The following is a 24,486-nucleotide window of genomic DNA, read 5'->3' as shown; positions in this document are numbered from 1 at the left end:
GGGTCACAGAGAGTCGACGTGGGGTCACAGAGAGTCGACGTGGGGTCACAGAGAGTCGACGTGGGGTCACAGTGAGTCGACGTGGGGTCACAGAGAGTCGACGTGGGGTCACAGAGAGTCGACGTGGGGTCACAGTGAGTCGACGTGGGGTCACAGTGAGTCGACGTGGGGTCACAGTGAGTCGACGTGGGGTCACAGTGAGTCGACGTGGGGTCACAGAGAGTCGACGTGGGGTCACAGAGAGTCGACGTGGGGTCACAGTGAGTCGACTTGGGGTCACAGTGAGTCGACTTGGGGTCACAGTGAGTCGACTTGGGGTCACAGTGAGTCGACTTGGGGTCACAGTGAGTCGACTTGGGGTCACAGTGAGTCGACTTGGGGTCACAGTGAGTCGACTTGGGGTCACAGTGAGTCGACTTGGGGTCACAGTGAGTCGACTTGGGGTCACAGTGAGTCGACTTGGGGTCACAGTGAGTCGACTTGGGGTCACAGTGAGTCGACTTGGGGTCACAGTGAGTCGACTTGGGGTCACAGTGAGTCGACTTGGGGTCACAGTGAGTCGACTTGGGGTCACAGTGAGTCGACTTGGGGTCACAGTGAGTCGACTTGGGGTCACAGTGAGTCGACTTGGGGTCACAGTGAGTCGACGTGGGGTCACAGTGAGTCGACGTGGGGTCACAGTGAGTCGACGTGGGGTCACAGTGAGTCGACGTGGGGTCACAGTGAGTCGACGTGGGGTCACAGTGAGTCGACGTGGGGTCACAGTGAGTCGACGTGGGGTCACAGTGAGTCGACGTGGGGTCACAGTGAGTCGACGTGGGGTCACAGTGAGTCGACTTGGGGTCACAGTGAGTCGACGTGGGGTCACAGAGAGTCGACGTGGGGTCACAGTGAGTCGACGTGGGGTCACAGTGAGTCGACGTGGGGTCACAGTGAGTCGGCGTGGGGTCACAGTGAGTCGACAGTGGTTATAGAGACGTAACATCGTTGCCATGAAAAAGCTGCATGCCTTGAGTGGATAGCAGTCGAGTATGTGAATGGATGTTAGAGGGCCTTACCTCGTTCTAAAAGGAGTAGTCCCCCTGTTTTGAAGGGGCTGAAAGTAGACAGTACGCACGATGGAGAAAGACGGGTCGAAGCAGAAAGAGATGGAGAGTTTATGAGTAACCTTGACTAAGACTGGACTTCTGTTAGCTGCCCAATGCGAATGTCTAGACGTTTAGCTCTGTGGGCTAACACAGTCTTGTGGTGCACAGGACACCCAGTCCGTCACACGTGGAAGTAAATATATGGATATACGGTCAGTTATGGAGTGTATTAGAGTAGAAGAGATACTCACAACATTTGCTGCGCTGGGTGAGGTCAGTCCAGGTACCGTTGGGTAGACACTTCCTCACCTCGGGTCCTACGATCACTCTGTTCCCTCTGCAGATGTACTCAATCTCATAGTCCAGAGGTAACACCTGCACACTGCGGATCTGGATACGCACACACACACACACACACACACACACACACACACATAACGTGAGATAGGGAGCTGTATCTGTTGAATAATTGCCATCTACATTTGTTACAATCCAGTACAGTAAATAAACCTGCGTCCCCTACCTGCTCTTGGGTCAGTCCTCTGTACCGTATCCCTCCATCTCTGGGAGGACGGATGATAGCACAGCCTCCTGGGAACAAGAAGAGAGACACACCTTCAGATAAACAAGAAATGACCAGGACATGATGAGAGCCAACCAGTCAGCCAGCCAACCAGCCAAACAGTCAACTAGCCAGCCAGTCAATCAGCCAGCCAGCCAACCCTGTCCTCTGGCTTAGTCCCGAATGGCTCTCCATTCCCTTTATAGTGCACTACTTTTGACTAGGGTCCATAGAGCTCTGGTCAAATGTAGTGCACTATGGAAATAGGGTGCCATTTTGGGATGCGACCTATCTGTCAGATCTCTCTGTATCTGTTAGTCTGTTAGCCTTTTCTGCCTGTAAACACTGTCAGTACCTGCCCGTGGCCACTAGGTGTAGCTCTATACCTACTGACTACTTATCAGACATCAATCTATCTTTTCATGATTCCTCGCATCCTAGCTCCTCGCCTCTTTTTCAACCGTATTGGAGGAGGAGATTCAAAGTCCCTCCCCTTGTGACCTTCTCCAATGGGTTTTGAGAAGGAGGAGCATTAGTCAGGAAGTCCAGCCTCCGCTGCTTCTCCATGTCCTCCATGTCAGCCTGGGCCTTCTGAAACATGGCCTCCAGTTTATCAACTGCTGTCTCCATGTTGAGTAGTTTACGTTCCGTCTTCTTCTTCTCCAAGCATCCGAACTCACTTTACTAGAATCTGAAGTCAAATGTCTATTGTTTGCTGATGATCTGGTGCTTCTGTCCCCAACCAAGGAGGGCCTACAGCAGCACCTAGATCTTCTGCACAGATTCTGTCAGACCTTGGCCCTCACAGTAAATCTCAGTAAGACAAAAATAATGGTGTTCCAAAAAAGGTCCAGTTGCCAGGACCACAAATATTAATTCCATCTAGACACCGTTGCCCTAGGCAACACATAAAACTATACATACCTTGGACTAAACATCAGCGCCACAGGTAACTTCCACAAAGCTGTGAACCATCTGAGAGACAAGGCAAGAAGGGCCTTCTATGCCATCAAAAGGAACAGAAAATTCGACATACCAATTAGGATCTGGCTAAAAATACTTGAATCAGTCATAGAACCTTTTGCCCTTTATGGTTGTGAGGTCTGGGGTCCGCTCACCAACCAAGAATTCACAAAATGGGACAAACACCAAATTGAGACTCTGCATGCAGAATTCTGCAACAAAATATCCTCTGTGTACAACGTAAAACACCAAATAATGCATGCAGAGCAGAATTAGGCCGATACCCGCTAATGATCAAAATCCAGAAAAGAGCCGTTAAATTCTACAACCACCTAAAAGGAAGTGATTCCCAAACCTTCCATAACAAAGCCATCACCTACAGAGAGATGAACCTGGAGAAGAGTCCCCTAAGCAAGCTGGTCCTGGGGCTCTGTTCACAAACACAAACAGACCCCACAGAGCCCCAGGACAGCAACACAATTAGACCCAAACAAATCTTGAGAAAAAATAAATAAAAAATTACTTGACACATTAGAATTAACAAAAAAACAGAGCAAACTAGAATGCTATTTGGCCCTAAACAGAGAGTACACAGTGGCAGAATACCTGACCACTGTGACTGACCCAAACTTAAGGAAAGCTTTGACTACGTACAGACTCAGTGAGCATAGCCTTGCTATTGAGAAAGGCCGCCGTAGGCAGACATGGCTCTCAAGAGAAGACAGGCTATGTGCACACTGCCCACAAAATGAGGTGGAAACTGAGCTGCACTTCCTAACCTCCTGCCAAATGTATGACCATATTGGAGACACATATCTCCCTCAGATTACACAGACCCACAAAGAATTCGAAAACAAATCCAAAATGTTTATTTATGTTCCCTTTTGTACTTTAACTGTGTGTACATAATATGACATTTGAAATGTCTTTATTCTTTTGGAACTTCTGATTGTGTAACGTTTACTGTTCATTTCGCTTTTGTTTATTATCTATTTCACTTGCTTTGGCAATGTTAACATATGTTTCCCATGCCAATAATGCCCCTTTGAATTGAGTCATTGAGATCAGAGCCCCAATAAAATGCCCCTGTGTCTCGTGAAGGAGATAGTACACAGACGGGGGAGGTAGACAAGCTCTGATGAACACATCAACAAACAAAATCATGTCAACTGAGGACTGAATTCTCCCTGCTTGTCAGGCTAAAACACACACCTACACTATCACACACACACACACACCTTGCAATACAACACAATTAGCCCATTTACATGAATGCAATAATGCCAGCTGATTAATATTGTAGGCTAGCTTCACACTGTTGCTGTATAGGCCTAGCAGGTTTAACAGGATGTAATTCTCATTGGAGTGATGTACTGCTGCCATCCGCATAATAGCATATTGTTCTCTCGTGCATCTAAATGTGGGTATTCAGTCTGCTGTCGTTGTGTTGTTAGCTGATTAACGGTGTAGCATAGCGGTGTAGCATAGCGGTGTAGCATAGCGGTGTAGCATAGTGGTGTAGCATAACAGTGTAGCATAACGGTGTAGCATAGCGGTGTAGCATAACGGTGTAGCATAACGGTGTAGCATAACGGTGTAGCATAACGGTGTAACAGTGTAGCATAGCAGTGTAGCATAACGGTGTAGCATAACGGTGTAGCATAACGGTGTAGCATAACGGTGTAACAGTGTAGCATAACAGTGTAGCATAGCAGTGTAGCATAACGGTGTAGCATAACGGTGTAGCATAGCGGTGTAGCATGACAGTGTAGCATAACGGTGTAGCATAACGGTGTAGCATAACGGTGTAGCATAACGGTGTAGCATAACGGTGTAGCATAACAGTGTAGCATAACAGTTTAGCATAACAGTGTAGCTGGAAAAGTAGCTATAGGTTTTGTCTAGATAACAGCCTGTGTCCTCTCAACAGGCCACATAGCATCGTGTTTCTCACATAGAAACGTAATCCAGAATTTAGATTCTGTTTCTATGATTTCGCATATGTCTGAGTGTTGTGCTGTGGGTATTCCGTCTGTTCTGCTGTGTTGTAACTACGTCTCTATACCCCATCTCCCTGAGGACGTGTGTGTGTGTCTGTGTGCATGCGTGTATTTGTTTTCCTACACTATTAGTACCCCAACGTCCTAATAATTCAACTTAATACTGTTAAAAGGGAAGGAAAACAATAACTTTTTTGAAACATCAGGACTTTTTTTTTCAGGTCCTGAATTTGTTTAAATACTATTTTAAGCTTAAAGGTTAGGTTTTGGGTTTTGGGGTTTAGGGTTAGGTTTTGGGGTTTAGGGTTAGGTTTGGGGTTTAGGGTTAGGTTTAGGGTTTTAGAGTTAGGTTTGGGGTTTAGGGTTAGGTTTAGGGTTTTGGGGTTAGGTTTAGGGTTAGGTTTAGGGTTTTGGGGTTTAGAGTTAGGTTTAGGGTTTTGGGGTTTAGAGTTAGGTTTAGGGTTTTGGGGTTTAGAGTTAGGTTTAGGGTTTAGGGTTAGGTTTAAGGTTTTGGGGTTTAGGGTTAGGTTTAGGGTTTTGGGGTTAGGTTTAGGGCTATGTTTAGGGTTAGGGAAAATAGGATTTTTATTAGGCAAAAAATATACACTACAAAAAGTCCAGAAATGTCCCAAAAACACAGCTGTGTGTGCAGTGGTGGGAAAAATACCAAATTTTAATACTTGAGTAATAGTAAATATACCTTAATTTGAGGCTCCCAAGTAGCACAGCGGTCTAAGGCACTGCATCTCAGTGTAAGAGGCATCACTACAGACCCTGGTTCAATTCCAGGCTGTATCACAACCAGCCGTGAACAGTCCCATAGGGCAGTCCCATAGGGCGGCGCACAATTGGCCCAGCGTCGTCCGGGTTTGGCCGGGGTTCATTGTAAATAAGAATGTGTTTAACTGACTTGCCTAGTTAAATAAATAAACAGAACATTTATTTTTATTTAACCTTTATTTAACTAGGCAAGTCAGTTAAAGAAATTCTTATTTACAATGACAGCCTTGGAACAGTGGGTTAACTGCCTTGGTCAGGGGCAGAACGACAGATTTGTACCTTGTCACCTCGGGGATTCGATCTAGCAAAAATAACTTAAAAGTGAAAGTCACCGAGTAAAATACTACTTGAGTAAAAGTCTAAAAGTATTTGGTTTAAAATATACTTAAGTATATAAAAAAAGTAGAAATAATTTTACATTCTTTATATTAAGCAAACTAGACGTGCAGTCTAGGAAATCGTGCAAACATTCAGACATCATTTACAAACGAAGCATTTGTGTTTAGTGAGTCCTCCAGATCAGAGGCAGTAGGGATGACCAGGGATGTTCTCTGTTTAGTGAGTCCTCCAGATCAGAGGCAGTAGGGATGACCAGGGATGTTAAAGTAAAGTACTTTACACCACTGTGTGTGTGTGTGTCTGTGCGCGTGTCTGTGTGTGCGCGTGTGTATGTGCGTCTGTGTGTGTGTGTGTGTGTGTGTGCGTGTGTATGCGCGCGTGTGTGTGTCTGTGCGCGTGTCTGTGTGTGCGCGTGTATGTGTGTGCGCGTGTATGTGCGTCTGTGTGTGCGCGTGTGTGTGTCTGTGTCTGTGTGTGTGTCTGTGTCTGTGTGTGTGTGTGTCTGTGTGTGTGTGTCTGTGTGTGTGTGTGTAACGTCCTGACCAGAGTTCTTATGTGTTTTGCTTGTTTAGTGTTGGTCAGGACGTGAGCTGGGTGGGAATTCTATGTTGTGTGTCTAGTTGTCTGTTTCTGTGTTCAGCCTAATATGGTTCTCAATCAGAGACAGCTGTCAATCGTTGTCCCTGATTGAGAATCATATATAGGTGGCTTGTTTTGTGTTGGGGATTGTGGGTGGTTGTTTCCTGTCTTTGTGTTTTGTCTGCACCAGCTAGGACTGTGACGGTTAGTTTGTTTTGTCATTTTGTATAGTGTCATGTTTTGTGTTAATTAAATCATGGAAAATTACCACGCTGCACATTGGTCCTCAGATCCTTCTCGCCTCTCCTCGTCTGAGGAGGAGGACGACTTAGACTGCCGTTACAGTGTGTGTGTGTGTGTGTGTGTGCATGCAGCTCCCTTGAGTACGGTTGCATTTGGAACCTGTGATTACGGCCCGAGTTCACCCACAGTATCACCTCCTAATTACACCATCCCAACACCCCCTCAGTCAGAGCACACACACACACACACACACACACACACACACACACGTCCCATCCTTCGGCACCAGAGGGCAGGTAAGATCACTGGACGTGACTCCAATCACAAACACTGGGAGTTTATGTGTGACATAATATGTACTAGGCTTGAATATTTTCCCAGTATTTTACAACATGTTCTATCCTGAGAATAAAGCACTTTTCTCCCAGGTAACCCGGTTATTTCCCACCAAAACCCGAAGCGTCATTAAAAATCATTATAAAGAATTTAAATATGTCTGGATTTGATTAGAGCTTTGATCTAAAATTCAAGCCTGACTACCTGAGCCTGACGCTACCTGAGCCTGACGCTACCTGAGCCTGACGCTACCTGAGCCTGACGCTACCTGAGTGTCACACCCTGCTCAATTTCACCTGCCCTTGTTATTGTCTCCATCCCCTCCAGGTGTTGCTTGTTATCCCTGGTGTAAATATCCCTGTGTTTCCTGTCTCTCTGTTCCAGTTTGTCTTGAATGTTCTGAGTCAACCAGCGTGTTTTTCCCCGTGCTCCTGCTTTTCTATTCTCTTTTACTAGCCCTCCCGGTTTTGACCTTTGCCTGTTTTCTGGACTCTGTACCCGCCTGCCTGACCATTCCGCCTGCCCTGACCTCGAGCCTGCCTGCCACACTGTACCTCCTGAACTCTGAACTGGTTTTGACCTTTTGCCTGTCCACGACCATTCTCTTGCCTACCCCTTTAAGATGTAATAAATAACGAAAGACTCAAACCATCTGCCTCCCGTGTCTGCATCTGGGTCTCGCCTTGTGCCCTAATACTGAGCCCAAGCCCAAAAGATTGTGCCGTTTTCCAATACAAATAAGATATAGGCTACTGCACATTACGCACGACAGAAGAACATAACAGCCCATAGATGTAGCTAGCTATATGCTCTCCTGGGTAAATATATGAAACTAGCTCCAGTAGGCTAATATTGTTTAGTGTGAACTATATTACTGTGTTGTATTGTATTATATGGACTGGAATTACATACATGGTTCAAACCATAATAAAGCAGGGAGAGAACATGTGATTCTGGTGCAGCACATGCATTATAAGTATAGGCTAGCAAATTTGATATTAATTTTGAAATATAATTAGGGCCCATTTGTATAATTAGTAGGCTGACGCATAGAGTGAATTTGGAAAGTATTTCAGAATCTTCCCCTTTTCCACATTTTGTTATGTTACAGCCTTATTCTAAATTGGATTCAATTACATTTCAGGTCTCTCCAGGGATGTTCGACCGGGCTCTGGCTGGGTCACTCAAGGACATTCAGAGACTTGTCCCGAAGCCACTCCTGCATTTGTCTTGGCTGTGTGCTTAAGGTCGTTGTCCTGTTGGAAGCTGAATCTTCACCCCAGTCTGAGGTCCTGAACACTCTGGAGCAGGTTTTCATCAAGGATCTCTTTGTACTTTGCTCCGTTCATCTTTCCCTCAAATCCTGACTAGTCTCCCAGCTCCTGCTGCTGAAAAACATCCTCTCAGCATGATGCTGCTGTTTACTCCAGACGTGACGGTTGGCATTCAGGCCAAATAGTTCAATCTTGGTTTCATCAGCCCAGAGAATCTTGTTTCTCATGGTCTGAGAGTCCTTTAGGTGCATTTTGGCAAACTCCAAGTGGGCTGTCATGTGCCTTTTAGTGAGGAGTGGCTTCCGAATTGGTGGAGTGCCGCAGAGATGGTTGTCCTCCTGGAAGGTTCTCCCATCTCCACAGAGGAACTCTGGAGCTTTGTCAGAGTGACCATCGGGTTCTTAATCACCTCCCTGAGATGACCAAGGCCCTTCTACCCTGATTGTTCAGTTTAGCCGGGTGGCCAGCTCTAGGAAGATTCTTGGTGGTTCCACTGTGTTCTTGGGGACCGTCAATGTTGCAGACATTTTTTGGTACCCTTCCCCAGATCCGTGCCTCGAAACAATCCTGTGTGAGAGCTGTTGCTGTTGTTGTTGTGAATGCAGTTAGCACGGTTGATAGCCCGAGGGCTGAACAGTCTATCTTAAGTTTACACAGACAACAAATGACCTTTTACACACTATCTACTGGCTGCACTGTTGAGTGGGTAGATGATTCTCCATTATTGCAAATCTTATGATAAATTGTTGTTTCAAAGAATCTGCAGTCTCTCTTCCCTTTGATTAGATATTCCACGACAATTTGGTGACAGTGGTGGGAAGCTAACTCCGCTTGCTGATTGCGCCCAGGAGACCGAGAATAAACTGTGCACAGGGTCTCCTTTAGACATGGCTCAGGGTACCACACACTCAGATTAAAACGGAGCAGAAAGGGACCCACCTCAGACCTGCCGGGAGTGTCAGTGAGTGGATACGTCATTTCGGACAGATAAGATCAATTAAGGATGAGACGGATTTTCTTCAAAACAACCTCCAACTGGGGAAAGTTAACTTTTAGAAAGTCCTGTTCTAGGAACAGGTCACACTTATTATAGATACCAGGACAGAGTCCTGATGAAAGTGTTCCAGGATAAGATCCTGAGGTACTATAGAGATATAATGGGGAAAAACATCACTTTGAGAAATGTCCTTTGGTCTGATGAAACAAAAATAGAACTGTTTGGCCATCGTTCTGTTTGGAGGAAAAGGGGGAGGCTTACAAGCCGAAGAACACCATCCCAACCGTGAAGCACGGGGGTGGCAGCATCATGTTGTGGGGTGCTTTGCTGCAGGAGGGACTGCTGCACTTCAAAATAGATGGCATCATGAGGTGGGAAAATGATGTGGACATATTGAAGCAACATCTCAAGACATCAGTCAAGAAGTTAAAGCTTGGTCGCAAATGGGTCTTCCAAATGGACAATGACCCCAAGCATACTTCCAAAGTTGTGGCAAAATGGCTTAAGGACAATAAAGTCAAGGTTTTGGAGTGGCCATCACAAAGCACTGACCTCAAACCTATAGAAAATTTGTGGGCAGAACTGAAAAGGCATGTGCGAGCAAGGAGGCCTACAAACCTGACTCATCGGATTGAGCTTGTCATTCTAGGCAATCTCAACGCTGTGTGTTACAGGGAAGACATCCTCCTCCCTTATGTGGTACCCTTCCTGTAGGCTCATCCTGACATGACCCTCCAGCATGACAATGCCACCAGCCATACTGGTCATTCTGTGCGTGATTTCCTGCAAGACAGGAATGTCAGTGTCCTGCCATGGTCAGCGAAGAGCCCGGATCTCAATCCCATTGAGCACGTCTGGGACCTGTTGGATCGGGGGGTGAGGGCTAGGGCCATTCCCCCCAGAAATGTCCGGAAACTTGCAGGTGCCTTGGTGGAAGAGTGGGGTAACATCTCACAGCAAGAACTGGCAAATCTAGTGCAGTCCATGAGGAGAAGATGCACTGCACTACTTAATGCAGCTGGTGGCCACAACAGATACTGACTGTTACTTTTGATTTTGACCCCCCCTTTGTTCAGGGACACATTATTCCATTTCTGTTAGTCACATGTCTGTGGAACTTGTTCAGTTTATGTCTCAGTTGTTGAATCTTATGTTCATACAAATATTTACACATGTTAAATTTGCTGAAAATAAACGCAGTTGACAGTAAGAGGACGTTTCTTTTTTTTTGCTGGGTTTATGCTAATTTGTTTATTTTTTAGCACTCTAATGATGCGATACTTTAGTAATACATGGTACAAGGTTAAATAATGAGTAGTGGTAATGGAGACTACTGCGCCCGCTGCATTTGGGGGGGGGGATGCTGCGATGCAAGTCTTAGCATCTTTTCAGAAGAGCAGTAACAAATCCTCTTGAAAGCAGCGGGTCAGGAAAATGGTACATAGCGGTGAATGTGTGTTTGTGTATGTGTGTGTATGTGTATGTGTGTGTGTATGTATGTGTATGTATATATGTGGGTGGGTATGTGTATGTGTGTATGTGTGTGTGCGTCTGTGTGTGCACGTCTGTGTGTGTGCGTGTGTATGTGTATGTGTGTGTGTGTATGTGTGTGTGTGTGTGTGTGTGTATATGTGTGTGTGTGTATATATGTGTGTGTGTATGTGTGTATGTGTATGGCCTAGATCAATAGTGGATCATATAGATATATACGTAGATACGTTTTTATGAGACATAGGAGACCCCATCTCAAACAACTTTTTAATAGGTGCCAGGGAAAAAACATCACTGATCCCTTATGCTAAAGAAATGCTTTGTTTCCAATCCAGGAGCATGGGGGTAGTAATTATTTTTTCTCTCGCTCTTTGAAATGTTTCCCGAGGCTACGGTTTTTAGGAGAGAGCAGTGAGTGAAATTCTGCAGTGTAGTTAGTATAAAGGTATCCGGATTAGGCAGTAAACTACCAAATTAAATAAGTCCCTCTCCTCCTCGGTCCCTCTCCTTGTTTCGGGCGGTGTTCGGCGGTCGACGTCACCAACCTTCTAGCCATCGCTGATCCTCTTTTCATTTTCCATTTGTTTTGTCTTGTCTTCCATCACACCTGGTTCCAATTCCATCAATTACATGTTGTGTATTTAACCCTGTGTTTCCCCTCATGTCCTTGTCGGCGATTGTTTGTTGTATGTTCTGGTGTGCGGCGGGTTTTGCACCCTCTTATTTTATTTTGTATATTTTGGTTTTCAAAGTTTATTGAATATTTATTAAACTGCTCCGTTTATACCAAGTTCTCTCCTGCGCCTGACTTCCCTGCCACCAGCACGCACCCATTACAATAAGGACTGGCCATTTCTGTTTGTTTTTACCATATGGTAAAAAAACACACACACCAGCAGCACGCACACACACCTTACTGGTTATGAATATGGGTTAGTGCCGAGGTATTTTAAAAGGGGCACAGTCACGCATGGGATTTTCAGAAGTTTTTATTTTCTGAGTTTAATTGAACACATGAATTATTTTTGATAAAAAAATGTACTGGAGAAACTTACTGTGAACCTGGGACACGAAATGTATGAAATTATTAACTGTTTTTAGATAATTGGTCTAATAAGAGAAAGAGACGCTTCTTTGAAGGGTTTGAATGACCTCTGACCTCTTTCCTGACATTCTAGTGTGGTTTGATCGCCCTCACTGGAAAGCCGAGCGACATTGGATAATGAATTTAAAGTAATTTGTAATGATGGATAATTACGGAGAAGGTTATTGTGAATATTTATATGTGTAATTCGGACCATGAGATGGATAGTCCTGTCTCTAGTCTATGTTTCTATTCCTTGAATCAAGTTATGGGTACAATTTTTTTCTTTATGGAGTTATTATGGGTAGTGATTCTAATCCGATTTTGTTATTTTAATTTGGTTTTGTTTTGTTTCTCATCAGTAGTGTTGTTTTTTTACACAGTCACTATGGTGAGTCGTGTCAAAATGGGGCAATTACCAGTCTTTTGGATTGAAGTTTACACACCTTGAGTGATATGTTGGGATGTATTGAGTGATATATAAAAGGACTGTATTTGTTGCGTTGTTTGTTCTGTTTTGTTTAGATAAATCTCACCAGATTGAGTCTGCTGGATGATCGGCATAATTTCCCTATGCCTCTGCGATGAGGTTGCCAGTGTTTCAACAGAATGTGTTGTTATTCTCTTTGACATTTTTTACATTTACATTTAAGTCATTTAGCAGACGCTCTTATCCAGAGCGACTTACAAATTGGAAAGTTCATACATATTCATCCTGGTCCCCCCGTGGGGAATGAACCCACAACCCTGGCGTTGTAAACGCCATGCTCTACCAACTGAGCCACACGGGACCACATTTGTATTCATATTTGTCCGAAGTAATAATTTGTCATGTCTGGATTTCCTGAATCAGATATGAACTGAGCTGTCGTTCTGATCTCTTCTTGTGTGTGGTGTTAAAGTATGTAATGATGTTTGAATTCATATGTTCCTTACCCCCTTCTGAGATTGAGTTTCAACCCTTCAGTGCAATTCAATGACAAAAGGTAATTTACAATTGTAATGTCCTAAGTGTAAGAAAGCATTTTATTTTCCCTCGTGTTAATGCTTGTTTAAGGAAATGCTTGTAAGTCATTTTCTATTAGGCTACCTAATACTGAGTCTCAAAAGGGAGGAAATGCAGTGGAAAATGACATCATTAGTCATGCTATCCTGTGTTTTACTGCTTAAAAGGATAGTCTCTTGTCTTGGTGTGACATAATCATAAGACTGGGCTTAGGAGACGTTTGGGTGCGACCGCAGCATGTGAAATCCCGTGGGTTTACTATCTAAAGAAAGTCACATGTATGGAACCTTGCAGAAAGGATGTGTCACGATCGTCTTGATGAGGAAGAGTGGACCAAGGCGCAGCGTGATATAAATACATCCTCTTTTTATTTACGAAGAAGATGAACACGAAACGAAACACTTTACAAACAAAACAACAAAACGACCGTGAAGCTACAAAACGAAAGTGCACACACAAGCTACTAACGTTTAGACATAGACAATTACCCACAACAGCCTAATGCCTATGGCTGCCTTAAATATGGCTCCCAATCAGAGACAATGAAAGACAGCTGTCTCTGATTGAGAACCACTCAGGCAACCATAGACATACCTAGACACCTACACTGAACACAACCCCATAAACTCTACAAAACCCCCTATACAATACAACCACCCAAGACGAGACAAATACACACAAACGTCACACCCTGACCTAACTAAAATAATACAGAAAACAAAGATAACTAAGGCCAGGGCGTGACAGGATGTTTGTTGTTGTGAATGCAGTTAGACGGTTGAGACCTCGGTCTAATCAACCTTGTGCTATCTTAAGTTTACAAAGACAACGAATTACCTTTTACACACTATCTACTGACTGCCACGTATACAGAAAGGGGTTGTATGCGTCTTCTCTATAAAAGCATTGAACCGGCACTGTTCGTTGCACTGTTGAGTGGGTAGTTGATACTCCATTTTTGCAAATCTTATGATAAAGTGTTTGAAAGAATCTGCAGTCTCTCTTCCCGTTGATTAGAAATTCCACGACAGAGCTCTACGGACAATTCCTTCAACCTTAAGGCTTATTTTACTGCTCTGACATGCACTGTCAACTGTGAGACCTTATATAGACAGGTGTGTGCCTTTCCAAATCATGTCCAATCAATTGAATTTACCACAGGTGGACTCCAATCAAGTTGTAGAAACATCAAGGATGATTCATGAAAACAGGATGCACCTGAGCTCAGTTTCGAGTCTCGTAGCAACGGGTCTGAATACTTATGTAAATATGGGGTTTGTGTTTTTTAAATATTTAATACATTTGCTAAAATTGATAACTGTTTTCGCTTTGTCATTATGGGGTATTGTGTGTAGATATTCTAAAATTGATTAAATATTTTTGTTTAAGGCTGTAACGTAACAAAATGTGTAAATGTCAAGGGGTCTGAACTCTTTCTGAATGCACTGTATAACAGGGTGAGCATGAGTATATAACAGGGTGAGCATGAGTATATAACAGGGTGAGCATGAGTATATAACAGGGTGAGCATGAGTATATAACAGGGTGAGCATGAGTATATAACAGGGTGAGCATGAGTATATAACAGTACATAACAGGGTGTAAAACAGGGTGCATAACATTATATAACAGGGTGTTTAACCGAATATAGAAGAGTATATAACAGAGTGTATAACAGGGTATATAACAGTATATAACATGGTGTATAACAGTATATAACAGGGTGTATAACAGTATATAACATGGTGTATAACAGGGTATATAACATGGTGTATAACAGTATATAACAGGGTGTATAACAGTATATAACATGGTGTATAACAGGGTATATAACATGGTGTATAACAGTATATAACAGGGTGTATAACAGTATATAACAGGGTGTATAACAGGGTATATAACATGGTGTATAACAGTGTATAACAGTATATAACAGGGTGTATATAACAGGGTGTATAACAGTATATAACAGGGTGTATAACAGGGTATATAACATGATATATACCATGGTGTATAACAGGGTATATAACATGGTGTATAACAGTATATAACATGGTGTATAACAGTATATAACAGGGTGTATAACAGGGTATATAACATGGTGTATAACAGTATATAACAGGGTGTATAACAGGGTATATAACATGGTGTATAACAGTGTATAACAGTATATAACAGGGTGTATATAACAGGGTGTATAACAGTATATAACAGGGTGTATAACAGGGTATATAACATGGTGTATAACAGTGTATAACAGTATATAACAGGGGGTATAACAAGGGGTATATAACAGTATATAACATGGTGTATAACAGTATATAACATGGTGTATAACAGTATATAACAGGGTGTATAACAGGGTATATAACATGGGGTATATAACAGTATATAACAGGGTGTATAACAGAGTATATAACATGGTGTATAACAGTATATAACAGGGTGTATAACAGGGTATATAACATGGTGTATAACAGTGTATAACAGTATATAACAGGGTGTATATAACAGGGTATATAACAGGGTGTATATAACAGGGTGTATAACAGTATATAACAGGGTGTATAACAGGGTGTATATAACAGGGTGTATAACAGGGTGTATATAACAGGGTGTATAACAGGGTATATAACAGGGTATATAACAGGGTGTATAACAGTATATAACAGGGTGTATAACAGGGTGTATATAACAGGGTGTATAACAGGGTGTATAACAGTGTATAACAGTATATAACAGGGGGTATAACAAGGGGTATATAACAGGGTATATAACAGGGTGTATAACAGGGTGTATAACAGGGTATATAACATGGTGTATAACAGTGTATAACAGTATATAACAGGGGGTATAACAAGGGGTATATAACAGGGTATAACAGGGTGTATAACAGTATATAACAGGGTGTATAACAAGGGGTATATAACAGGGTATATAACAGGGTGTATAACAGTATATAACAGGGTGTATAACAGTATATAACAGGGTGTATAACAGGGTGTATATAACAGTATATAACAGGGTGTATAACAGCATATAACAGGGTGTATAACAGGGTGTATATAATAGAGTATGTAACGGTGTATAACAGGAGGTATATAACAGTATATAACAGGGAATAGCAGGGTATATATAACAGTATATAGCAGGGTGTATAACATGGGGTATATAACAGGGTGTATAACAGTATATAACAGGGTGTATAACATGGGGTATATAACAGGGTGTATAACAGTATATAACAGGGTGTATAACAGGGTATATAACATGGTGTATAACAGTGTATAACAGTATATAACAGGGTGTATAACAGGGTGTATAACAGGGTGTATAACAGTATATAACAGGGTGTATAACAGTATATAACAGGGTGTATAACAGTATATAACAGGGTGTATAACAGTATATAACAGGGTGTATAACAGGGTGTATATAACAGGGTGTATAACAGTATATAACAGGGTGTATAACAGCATATAACAGGGTGTATAACAGGGTGTATATAATAGAGTATGTAACGGTGTATAACAGGAGGTATATAACAGTATATAACAGGGAATATAGCAGGGTATATATAACAGTATATAGCAGGGTGTATAACATGGGGTATATAACAGGGTATATAACAGTATGTAACAGGGTGTATAACAGCATATAACAGGGTGTATAACAGCATATAACAGTGTGTATAACAGTATATAACAGTGTGTATAACAGTATATAACCGTGTGTATAACAGTATATAACAGGGTATATAACAGGGTATGTAACAGGGTGTATATAACAGGGTATGTAACAGGGTGTATATAACAGGGTATGTAACAGGGTGTATATAACAGGGTATGTAACAGGGTGTATAACAGCATATAACAGGGTGTATAACAGGGTATGTAACAGGGTGTATATAACAGGGTATGTAACAGGGTGTATATAACAGGGTATGTAACAGGGTGTATATAACAGGGTATGTAACAGGGTGTATAACAGCATATAACAGGGTGTATAACAGGGTATGTAACAGGGTGTATATAACAGGGTATGTAACAGGGTGTATATAACAGGGTATGTAACAGGGTGTATATAACAGGGTATGTAACAGGGTGTATAACAGCATATAACAGGGTGTATAACAGTATATAACCGTGTGTATAACAGGGTATGTAACAGGGTGTATATAACAGGGTATGTAACAGGGTGTATAACAAGATATTCTGCCTGAGAGCTTTAGTGTCATACCACTATGTCATGTGATAACAAGCGGCGGACGTTCACAGCAAATGTCCATTCATGTTGTGGCACCACTCTCTCGTTTGTGGTCGATTGGTTTTTAACCCTGGGGTTTAGTCTAGCCTGCCACGAATTCACTGTTGGAAGTGGCTGGAAATGGTGGCCGGCTGTCTGGCTGTCTCTGGTATTAGGCTGCATCCCAAATGGCACCATATTCCCTACATAGGGCTCTGAACAAAAGTAGTGCACTAGGTGAATAGGGTGTCATTTGGGACAGAGCCGTGGTCTCAGGAGCAGTCACAGTGGTTTTTGTGCCAATGTGTTGACTGATCTGGTTGATGAGAAAGGAGTCCATACATATGAAGAATACCAATACATGCAAACTAAGCCATCAAAACAGAGGGAGGGACCTTCGACCAATGCAGAGATACAGTACCATGCAAGCACACACAGTCACTCATACACACACACACACACACACACACACACACACACACACACACACACACACACACGTCACGTAAAAGACACATTTAAATGAAAGCAAAAATTCATTACCCGCGGTTGTATTGTGTTTGGCCGCCGTGAGGAAGGGGAACACCAAGACAATTAAAATAAGTAATGACAGTGCCATCCCTCCACCTGCGGAAAGAAGAGGGGAGGTGGAGAGATATTAAGAACGGGGGGGGGGATGAGAAAGACAGTTACATTGAAGATGGATAATACAAAGAGACAGAGAGAGACCAAGAGGTGGAGGGTAAGAGAAAGGAAGGGAGGGAGAATGGAGGAGAGAGAATATGGCAGAGAGAGAGAGAGAGAGAGAGACACAGAGACGAGAAGGAGAGAGCGAGAGCGAAGGACAGACAGAGATGAGAGAGAGAGACTCAGATAGCAACACACATTCCCACAAATTCAGAGGGGGGAGACAGATAGAAAGAGAGGGGGGAGAGAGAGATGGCGAGGTATAATAAAAGAGAGCTAGATGATATATATATATATATATATATACACACTGCTCAAAAAAATAAAGGGAACACTAAAATAACACATCCTAGATCTGAATGAATGAAATATTCTTATTAAATACTTTTTTCTTTACATAGTTGAATGTGCTGACAACAAAATCACACAAAAATTATCAATGGAAATCAAATTTATCAACGCATGGAGGTCTGGATTTGGAGTCACACTTAAAATTAAAGTGGAAAACCACACTACAGGCTGATCCAACTTTGATGTAATGTCCTTAAAACAAGTCAAAATGAGGCCCAGTAGTGTGTGTGGCCTCCACGTGCCTGTATGACCTCCCTACAACGCCTGGGCATGCTCCTGATGAGGTGGCGGATGGTCTCCTGAGGGATCTCCTCCCAGACCTGGACTAAAGCATCCGCCAACTCCTGGACAGTCTGTGGTGCAACGTGGCGTTGGTGGATGGAGCGAGACATGATGTCTCAGATGTGCTCAATTGGATTCAGGTCTGGGGAACGGGCGGGCCAGTCCATAGCATCAATGCCTTCCTCTTGCAGGAACTGCTGACACACTCCAGCCACATGAGGTCTAGCATTGTCTTGCATTAGGAGGAACCCAGGGCCAACCGCACCAGCATATGGTCTCACAAGGGGTCTGAGGATCTCATCTCGGTACCTAATGGCAGTCAGGCTACCTCTGGCGAGCACATGGAGGGCTGTGCGGCCCCCTAAAGAAATGCCACCCCACACCATGACTGACCCACCGCCAAACCGGTCATGCTGGAGGATGTTGCAGGCAGCAGAACGTTCTCCACGGCGTCTCCAGACTCTGTCACGTCTGTCACATGTGCGTGAACCTGCTTTCATCTGTGAAGAGCACAGGGCGCCAGTGGCGAATTTGCCAATCTTGGTGTTCTCTGGCAAATGCCAAACGTCCTGCACGGTGTTGGGCTGTAAGCACAACCCCCACCTGTGGACGTCGGGCCCTCATACCACCCTCATGGAGTCTGTTTCTGACCGTTTGAGCAGACACATGCACATTTGTGGCCTGCTGGAGGTCATTTTGCAGGGCTCTGGCAGTGCTCCTCCTTGCAAAAAGGCGGAGGTAGCGGTCCTGCTGCTGGGTTGTTGCACTCCTACGGCCTCCTCCACGTCTCCTGATGTACTGGCCTGTCTCCTGGTAGCGCCTCCATGCTCTGGACACTACGCTGACAGACACAGCAAACCTTCTTGCCACTTCTTGCCACAAACCTTCTTGCCAGTCACATTCCCGTTCCCAGTCCAAGACCCAGTCTCATTCCCAGTGCCAGTCACCTGTTTTCCAGACCTCTGGCAGTCTCTATGGGAGTGCCACAGGGTTCAATTCTCTCTTCTCTGTATACATCAATGATGTCGCTCTTGCTGCTGGTGATTCTCTGATCCGCCCCTAAGCAGACAACACCATTCTGTATACTTCTGGCCTTTCTTTGGACACGGTGTTAACTAACCTCCAGACGAGCTTCAATGCCACACAACACTCCTTCCGTGGCCTCCAACTGCTCTTTAAATGCAAAGTAAAACTAAATGCATGCTCTTCAACTGATCGCTGCCCGCACCTGCCCGCCCGTCCAGCATCACTACTCTGGACGGTTCTGACTTAGAATATGTGGACAACTACAAATAGCTATGTGTCTGGCTAGACTGTAAACTCTCCTTCCAGACTCACATTTAGCATCTCCAATCCAAAATTAAATCTAGAATTGGCTTCTTATTTCGCAACAAAGCATCCTTCACTCATGCTTCCAAACACACCCTCATAAAACTGACTATCCTACCGATCCTTGACTGCGGTGATGTAATTTACAAAATAGCCTCCAACATTCTACTCAGCAAATTGGATGTAGTCGATCACAGTGCCATCCGTTTTGTCACCAAAGCCCCATATACTACCCACCACTGCGACGTGTATGCTCTCGTTGGCTGGCCCTAGCTTCATATTCGTCGCCAAACCCACTGGCTCCAGGTCATCTATAAGTCTTTGCAAGGTAAAGCCCCGCCATATCTCAGCTCACTGGTCAACATAGCAGCACCCACCCGTAGCACGCGCTCCAGCAGGTATATTTCACTGGTCATCCCCAAGCCAACTCCTTCTTTGGCTGTCTTTCCTCCAGTTCTCTGCTGCCAATGACTGGAACAAATTGCAAAAAAAACAAATCCCTGAAGCTGGAGTCTCATACAGTGGGGAGAACAAGTATTTGATAACCTGCAAAATCGGCAGTGTTTCCTACTTACAAAGCATGTAGAGGTCTGTAATTTTTATCATAGGTACACTTCAACTGTGAGAGACGGAATCTAAAACAAAAATCCAGAAAATCACATTGTATGATTTTTAAGTAATTCATTTGCATTTTATTGCATGACATAAGTATTTCATCCCCTACCAACCAGTAAGAATTCCAGCTCTCACAGACCTGTTAGTTTTTCTTTAAGAAGCCCTGCTGTTCTCCACTCGTTACCTGTATAAAAGACACCTGTCCACACACTCAATCAAACAGACTCCAACCCCTCCACAATGGCCAAGACCAGAGAGCTGTGTAAGGACATCAGGGATAAAATTGTAGATCTGCACAAGGCTGGGATGGGCTACAGGACAATAGGCAAGCAGCTTGGTGAGAAGGCAACAACTGTTGGCGCAATTATTAGAAAATGGAAGAAGTTCAAGATGACGGTCAATCACCCTCGGTCTGGGGCTCCATGCAAGATCTCACCTCGTGGGGCATCAATGATAATGAGGAAGGTGAGGGATCAGCCCAGAACTACATGGCAGGACCTGGTCAATGACCTGAAGAGAGCTGGGACCACAGTCTCAAAGAAAACCATTAGTAACACACTACGCCGTCATGGATAAAAATCCTGCAGCGCACGCAAGGTCCCCCTGCTCAAGCCAGCGCATGTCCAGGCCCGTCTGAAGTTTGCCATTGACCATCTGGATGATCCAGAGGAGGAATGGGAGAAGGTCATGTGGTCTGATGAGACAAAAATAGAGCTTTTTGGTCTAAACTCCACTCGCCGTGTTTGGGGGAAGAAGAAGGATGAGTACAACCCCAAGAACACCATCCCAACCGTGAAGCATGGAGGTGGAAACATCATGCTTTGGGGATGCTTTTCTGCAAAGGGGACAGGACGACTGCACCGTATTGAGGGGAGGATGGATGGGGCCATGTATCGCGAGATCTTGGCCAACAACCTCCTTCCCTCAGTAAGAGCATTGAAGATGGGTCGTGGCCGGGTCTTCCAGCATGACAACGACCCGAAACACACAGCCAGGGCAACTAAGGAGTGGCTCTGTAAGAAGCATCTCAAGGTCAGTCTCCAGACCTGGCCAGTCTCCAGACCTGAACCCAATAGAAAATCTTTGGAGGGAGCTGAAAGTTCGTATTACCCAGCGACAGCCCCGAAACCTGAAGGATCTGGGGAAGGTCTGTATGGAGGAGTGGGCCAAAATCCCTGCTGCAGTGTGTACAAACCTGGTCAAGAACTACAGGAAACGTATGATCTCTGTAATTGCAAACAAAGGTTTCTGTACCAAATATTAAGTTCTGCTTTTCTGATGTATCAAATACTTATGTTATGCAATAAAATGCAAATGAATTACTTAAAAATCATAATGTGATTTTTGTTTTAGATTCCGTCTCTCACAGTTGAACGTGGGGCGACGCACAATTGGCCTAGCGTCGTCCGGGTTAGGCCGGTAGGGATATCCTTGTCTCATCGCGCACCAGCGACTCCTGTGGCGGGCCGGGCGCAGTGCGCGCTAACCGAGGTAGCCAGGTGCACGGTGTTTCCTCCTACACATTGGTGCGGCTGGCTTCCGGGTTGGAGGCGCGCTGTGTTAAGAAGCAGTGCGGCTTGGTTGGGTTGTGTCTCAGAGGACGCATGGCTTTCGACCTTCGTCTCTCCCGAGCCCGTATGGGAGTTGTAGCGATGAGACAAGATAGTAATTACTAACAATTGGATACCACGAAAATTGGGGTGAAAAGGGGGTAAAATAAAAAATAAAATAAAAATACAATACATCAAATCAACCACTAACGCTTGCTTGGCATGGTGCCAGCCAGAGAGCCAGCGAGCCAGCCGGCCAGCCAGAGAGCCAGCCAACCAGCCAAAGAGCCAGCCAGCCAGAGAGCCAGCCAGCCAGAGAGCCAGCCAGTCAGCCAAAGAGCCAGCCAGCCAGCTAGCCAGAGAGCCCAGCCAGCCAAAGAGCCAGCCAGAGAGCCAGCCAACCAGTCAGAGAGCCAGCCAACCAGCTAGCCAGAGAGTCAGCTAGCCAGAGAGCCAGCCAGCCAAAGAGCCAGCCAGCCAGCTAGCCAGAGAACCAGCTAGCCAGAGAGCCAGACAGAGAACCAGCTGCCCAGCGAACCAGCCAGTCAGCCAGAGAACCAGCCAGTCAGCCAGAGAACCAGCCAGCCAGAGAGCCAGTCAGCCAGAGAGCCAGTCAGCCAGCCAGCCAGCCAGTCAGCCAGCCAGAGAGCACAGGCCTATTTAGGTGCACTTCATCCAGTGCTTTTGAGGGGGAGGCTGCGTCTCCAATGACACGCCAATTCTTTATACTTTTGACCAGGGCCCATAGGGAATACGGTGCCATTTGAGACACGGCCTCGATGAAAGCGGAGAAGTGGAGGTATAAGAGAGTGAGTGCAAAAGTGTTTTGTTAAGCGTTGCCCAGCCCAACAACAGGAGTGACACAATTAAAGACTCAAAACACACCACCGAAGCCAACCGTCGGGATACGAAACCCGGGGAGGCCACAATCAACAGCTATAGTGAATCTGTATCTGTCCAAAATTACACCCTATTCCTACGTAGTGCACTACTTATGATCTGAGCCCTGGTCAAAAGTAGTGCACTATATAGTAAGTAGGGTGCGAGTTGGGACGAAGCCTGTCACACCAGAGACCAGATGCTTCATATTAAAATGTGCCAAACACTTACAGATAATCGCTGTGCAAATCCACCAATCCTGGCATGCCCACCACAGGTACACCTCTCCTAACCCATATACCTTTGCATGCCGCCGCGATATGTTCCCCCACAGTCCCGAGTACTTTTCCTGTGTTTATATATATTTCCACACTATGAGGTTGGAATAGTAGTAGAACATTGTGAAAGTTATGATAATGACATTTTAGTGTAAGAGCTGTTTGAAAAGACCGCCTGAAATTTCTGTGTGTTTAGATGGGGATGGAGTTTTGGCCTTCCATGGTGAAATCTCAATGGAATACATTTGCTAATAGACCAATAAGAAAGAGAGTTCTAAATCTCTCTGCCAATAAGAGCTAATTTTCAGTTTTCCCCCTCCCCATTCCCAGACAGTTCTAGTAAATTGCCTTTACTAAGAAATCACAATCAGGTACTTAATTGTTACCCAGAAATGATTTGATATTGAAATAAAGATGGCTGCATTGGACCTTTAGTGGAAAAAAATCCTACATTAGATTTTTTTATTAATTGGCTTTTTCCATTTACAATCAGCCCATCAATCAGTCATGAAATGACAATGAATCGATCTGGACACATTATTATCTTGAACTGTACAGGTGGGAGTCGCTCCTTTGCTACAGCAGGAAAATAATCGCGTTGCAACAGGAAATAAGAATTATGTGGATTACACATAATAAACAGACATGTTTGTAAGGGTTGATACATTTTTCTTAAGGGAAAAGCAAGTCTGAAATTTCTAAGTGGAAATTACAAAGATCAAAAGCCTTTTTAAACCTCAAACTACAAGCATTCATGCATTGCACAAAAGTTCTCCTACAACAGGGTTATCAAATTATGATCCTACATCTGTACATGTGTGAAGGACCCTTTGGAACAGAGCTGTGACAGTTAAAAGCCTATGGTTGAGTCGGAAATGGCACCCTATTGACCTATATAGTGCACTATGGGGCCCTGGTCAAAAGTAGTGCCATTTGGGACGCACCTAAGTATGAAGGTAGCTAGGCTAGTGTAGTGTTAGACTGCTCTGCTGCAATGCAGCGTTAACAGGAACACTCCTTCAGACAAACACTACTGTTATAGAGGAATACAAGTGCGCATAGAGGCAAGAAGACAGCTAAGAGTCCAGCTCCAGCTGAACACCATGCAGGCAGGATCCCCCCTCTCTTTCCTCCATCTCTCTCTGATTTAAATTGCTTTATTGGCATGAATAACATTGCGTAAATACTGCCACTGCAACAATGTATAAAATATACATCATTCTCAAATAATAATAAACAGTGCTATTAAAAAATATATATATTATATATATATATATATATAAATAACAAAGATAAAATGGTAGCAGTGAATAATACTAGGAAAATATAATAATAAATAGGGACAATAATATATCTACTAATACTACCACCATTACCACTACCACTACTACTACCACCACTACCGCCATTACCACCACCACTACCGCCATTACCGTTACCACCAATACTACCACCATTACCACTACCACCACCATTACCACCACCGCCATTACCACCACTACTTCTAGCATTATCACTACTGCTACCG

The 24,486-nt window shown here is 44.0% G+C and overlaps 1 protein-coding gene and 1 non-coding gene across 2 annotated transcripts in view; both read right to left on the bottom strand.

The window, feature by feature from the left end:
• Positions 1–1,301: 1,301 nt before the first annotated feature.
• LOC120027098 (gamma-aminobutyric acid type B receptor subunit 1-like) overlaps positions 1,302–24,486 on the bottom strand; it is a 44,175-nt gene continuing 20,990 nt past the window's right edge. The window contains exons 4-6 of the mRNA XM_038971937.1: positions 17,531–17,614; positions 1,612–1,679; positions 1,302–1,478 (exon numbers count right to left, since the gene is read on the bottom strand). Coding sequence (XP_038827865.1) covers positions 1,302–1,478; positions 1,612–1,679; positions 17,531–17,614 — 329 coding nt within the window. The remainder of the gene's footprint in view (positions 1,479–1,611; positions 1,680–17,530; positions 17,615–24,486) is intronic.
• On the bottom strand, positions 12,453–12,529 carry trnav-uac. Its single transcript has one exon. It is a non-coding gene; the product is annotated as a tRNA-Val (tRNA).

This window comes from Salvelinus namaycush, chromosome 32, assembly GCF_016432855.1.
Source record: "Salvelinus namaycush isolate Seneca chromosome 32, SaNama_1.0, whole genome shotgun sequence".
In the NCBI taxonomy this organism is placed as follows: Eukaryota; Metazoa; Chordata; class Actinopteri; order Salmoniformes; family Salmonidae; genus Salvelinus; species Salvelinus namaycush.
Note: the sequence above shows the minus strand (reverse complement) of the source record. Positions and strands in the feature narration are given on the sequence as shown.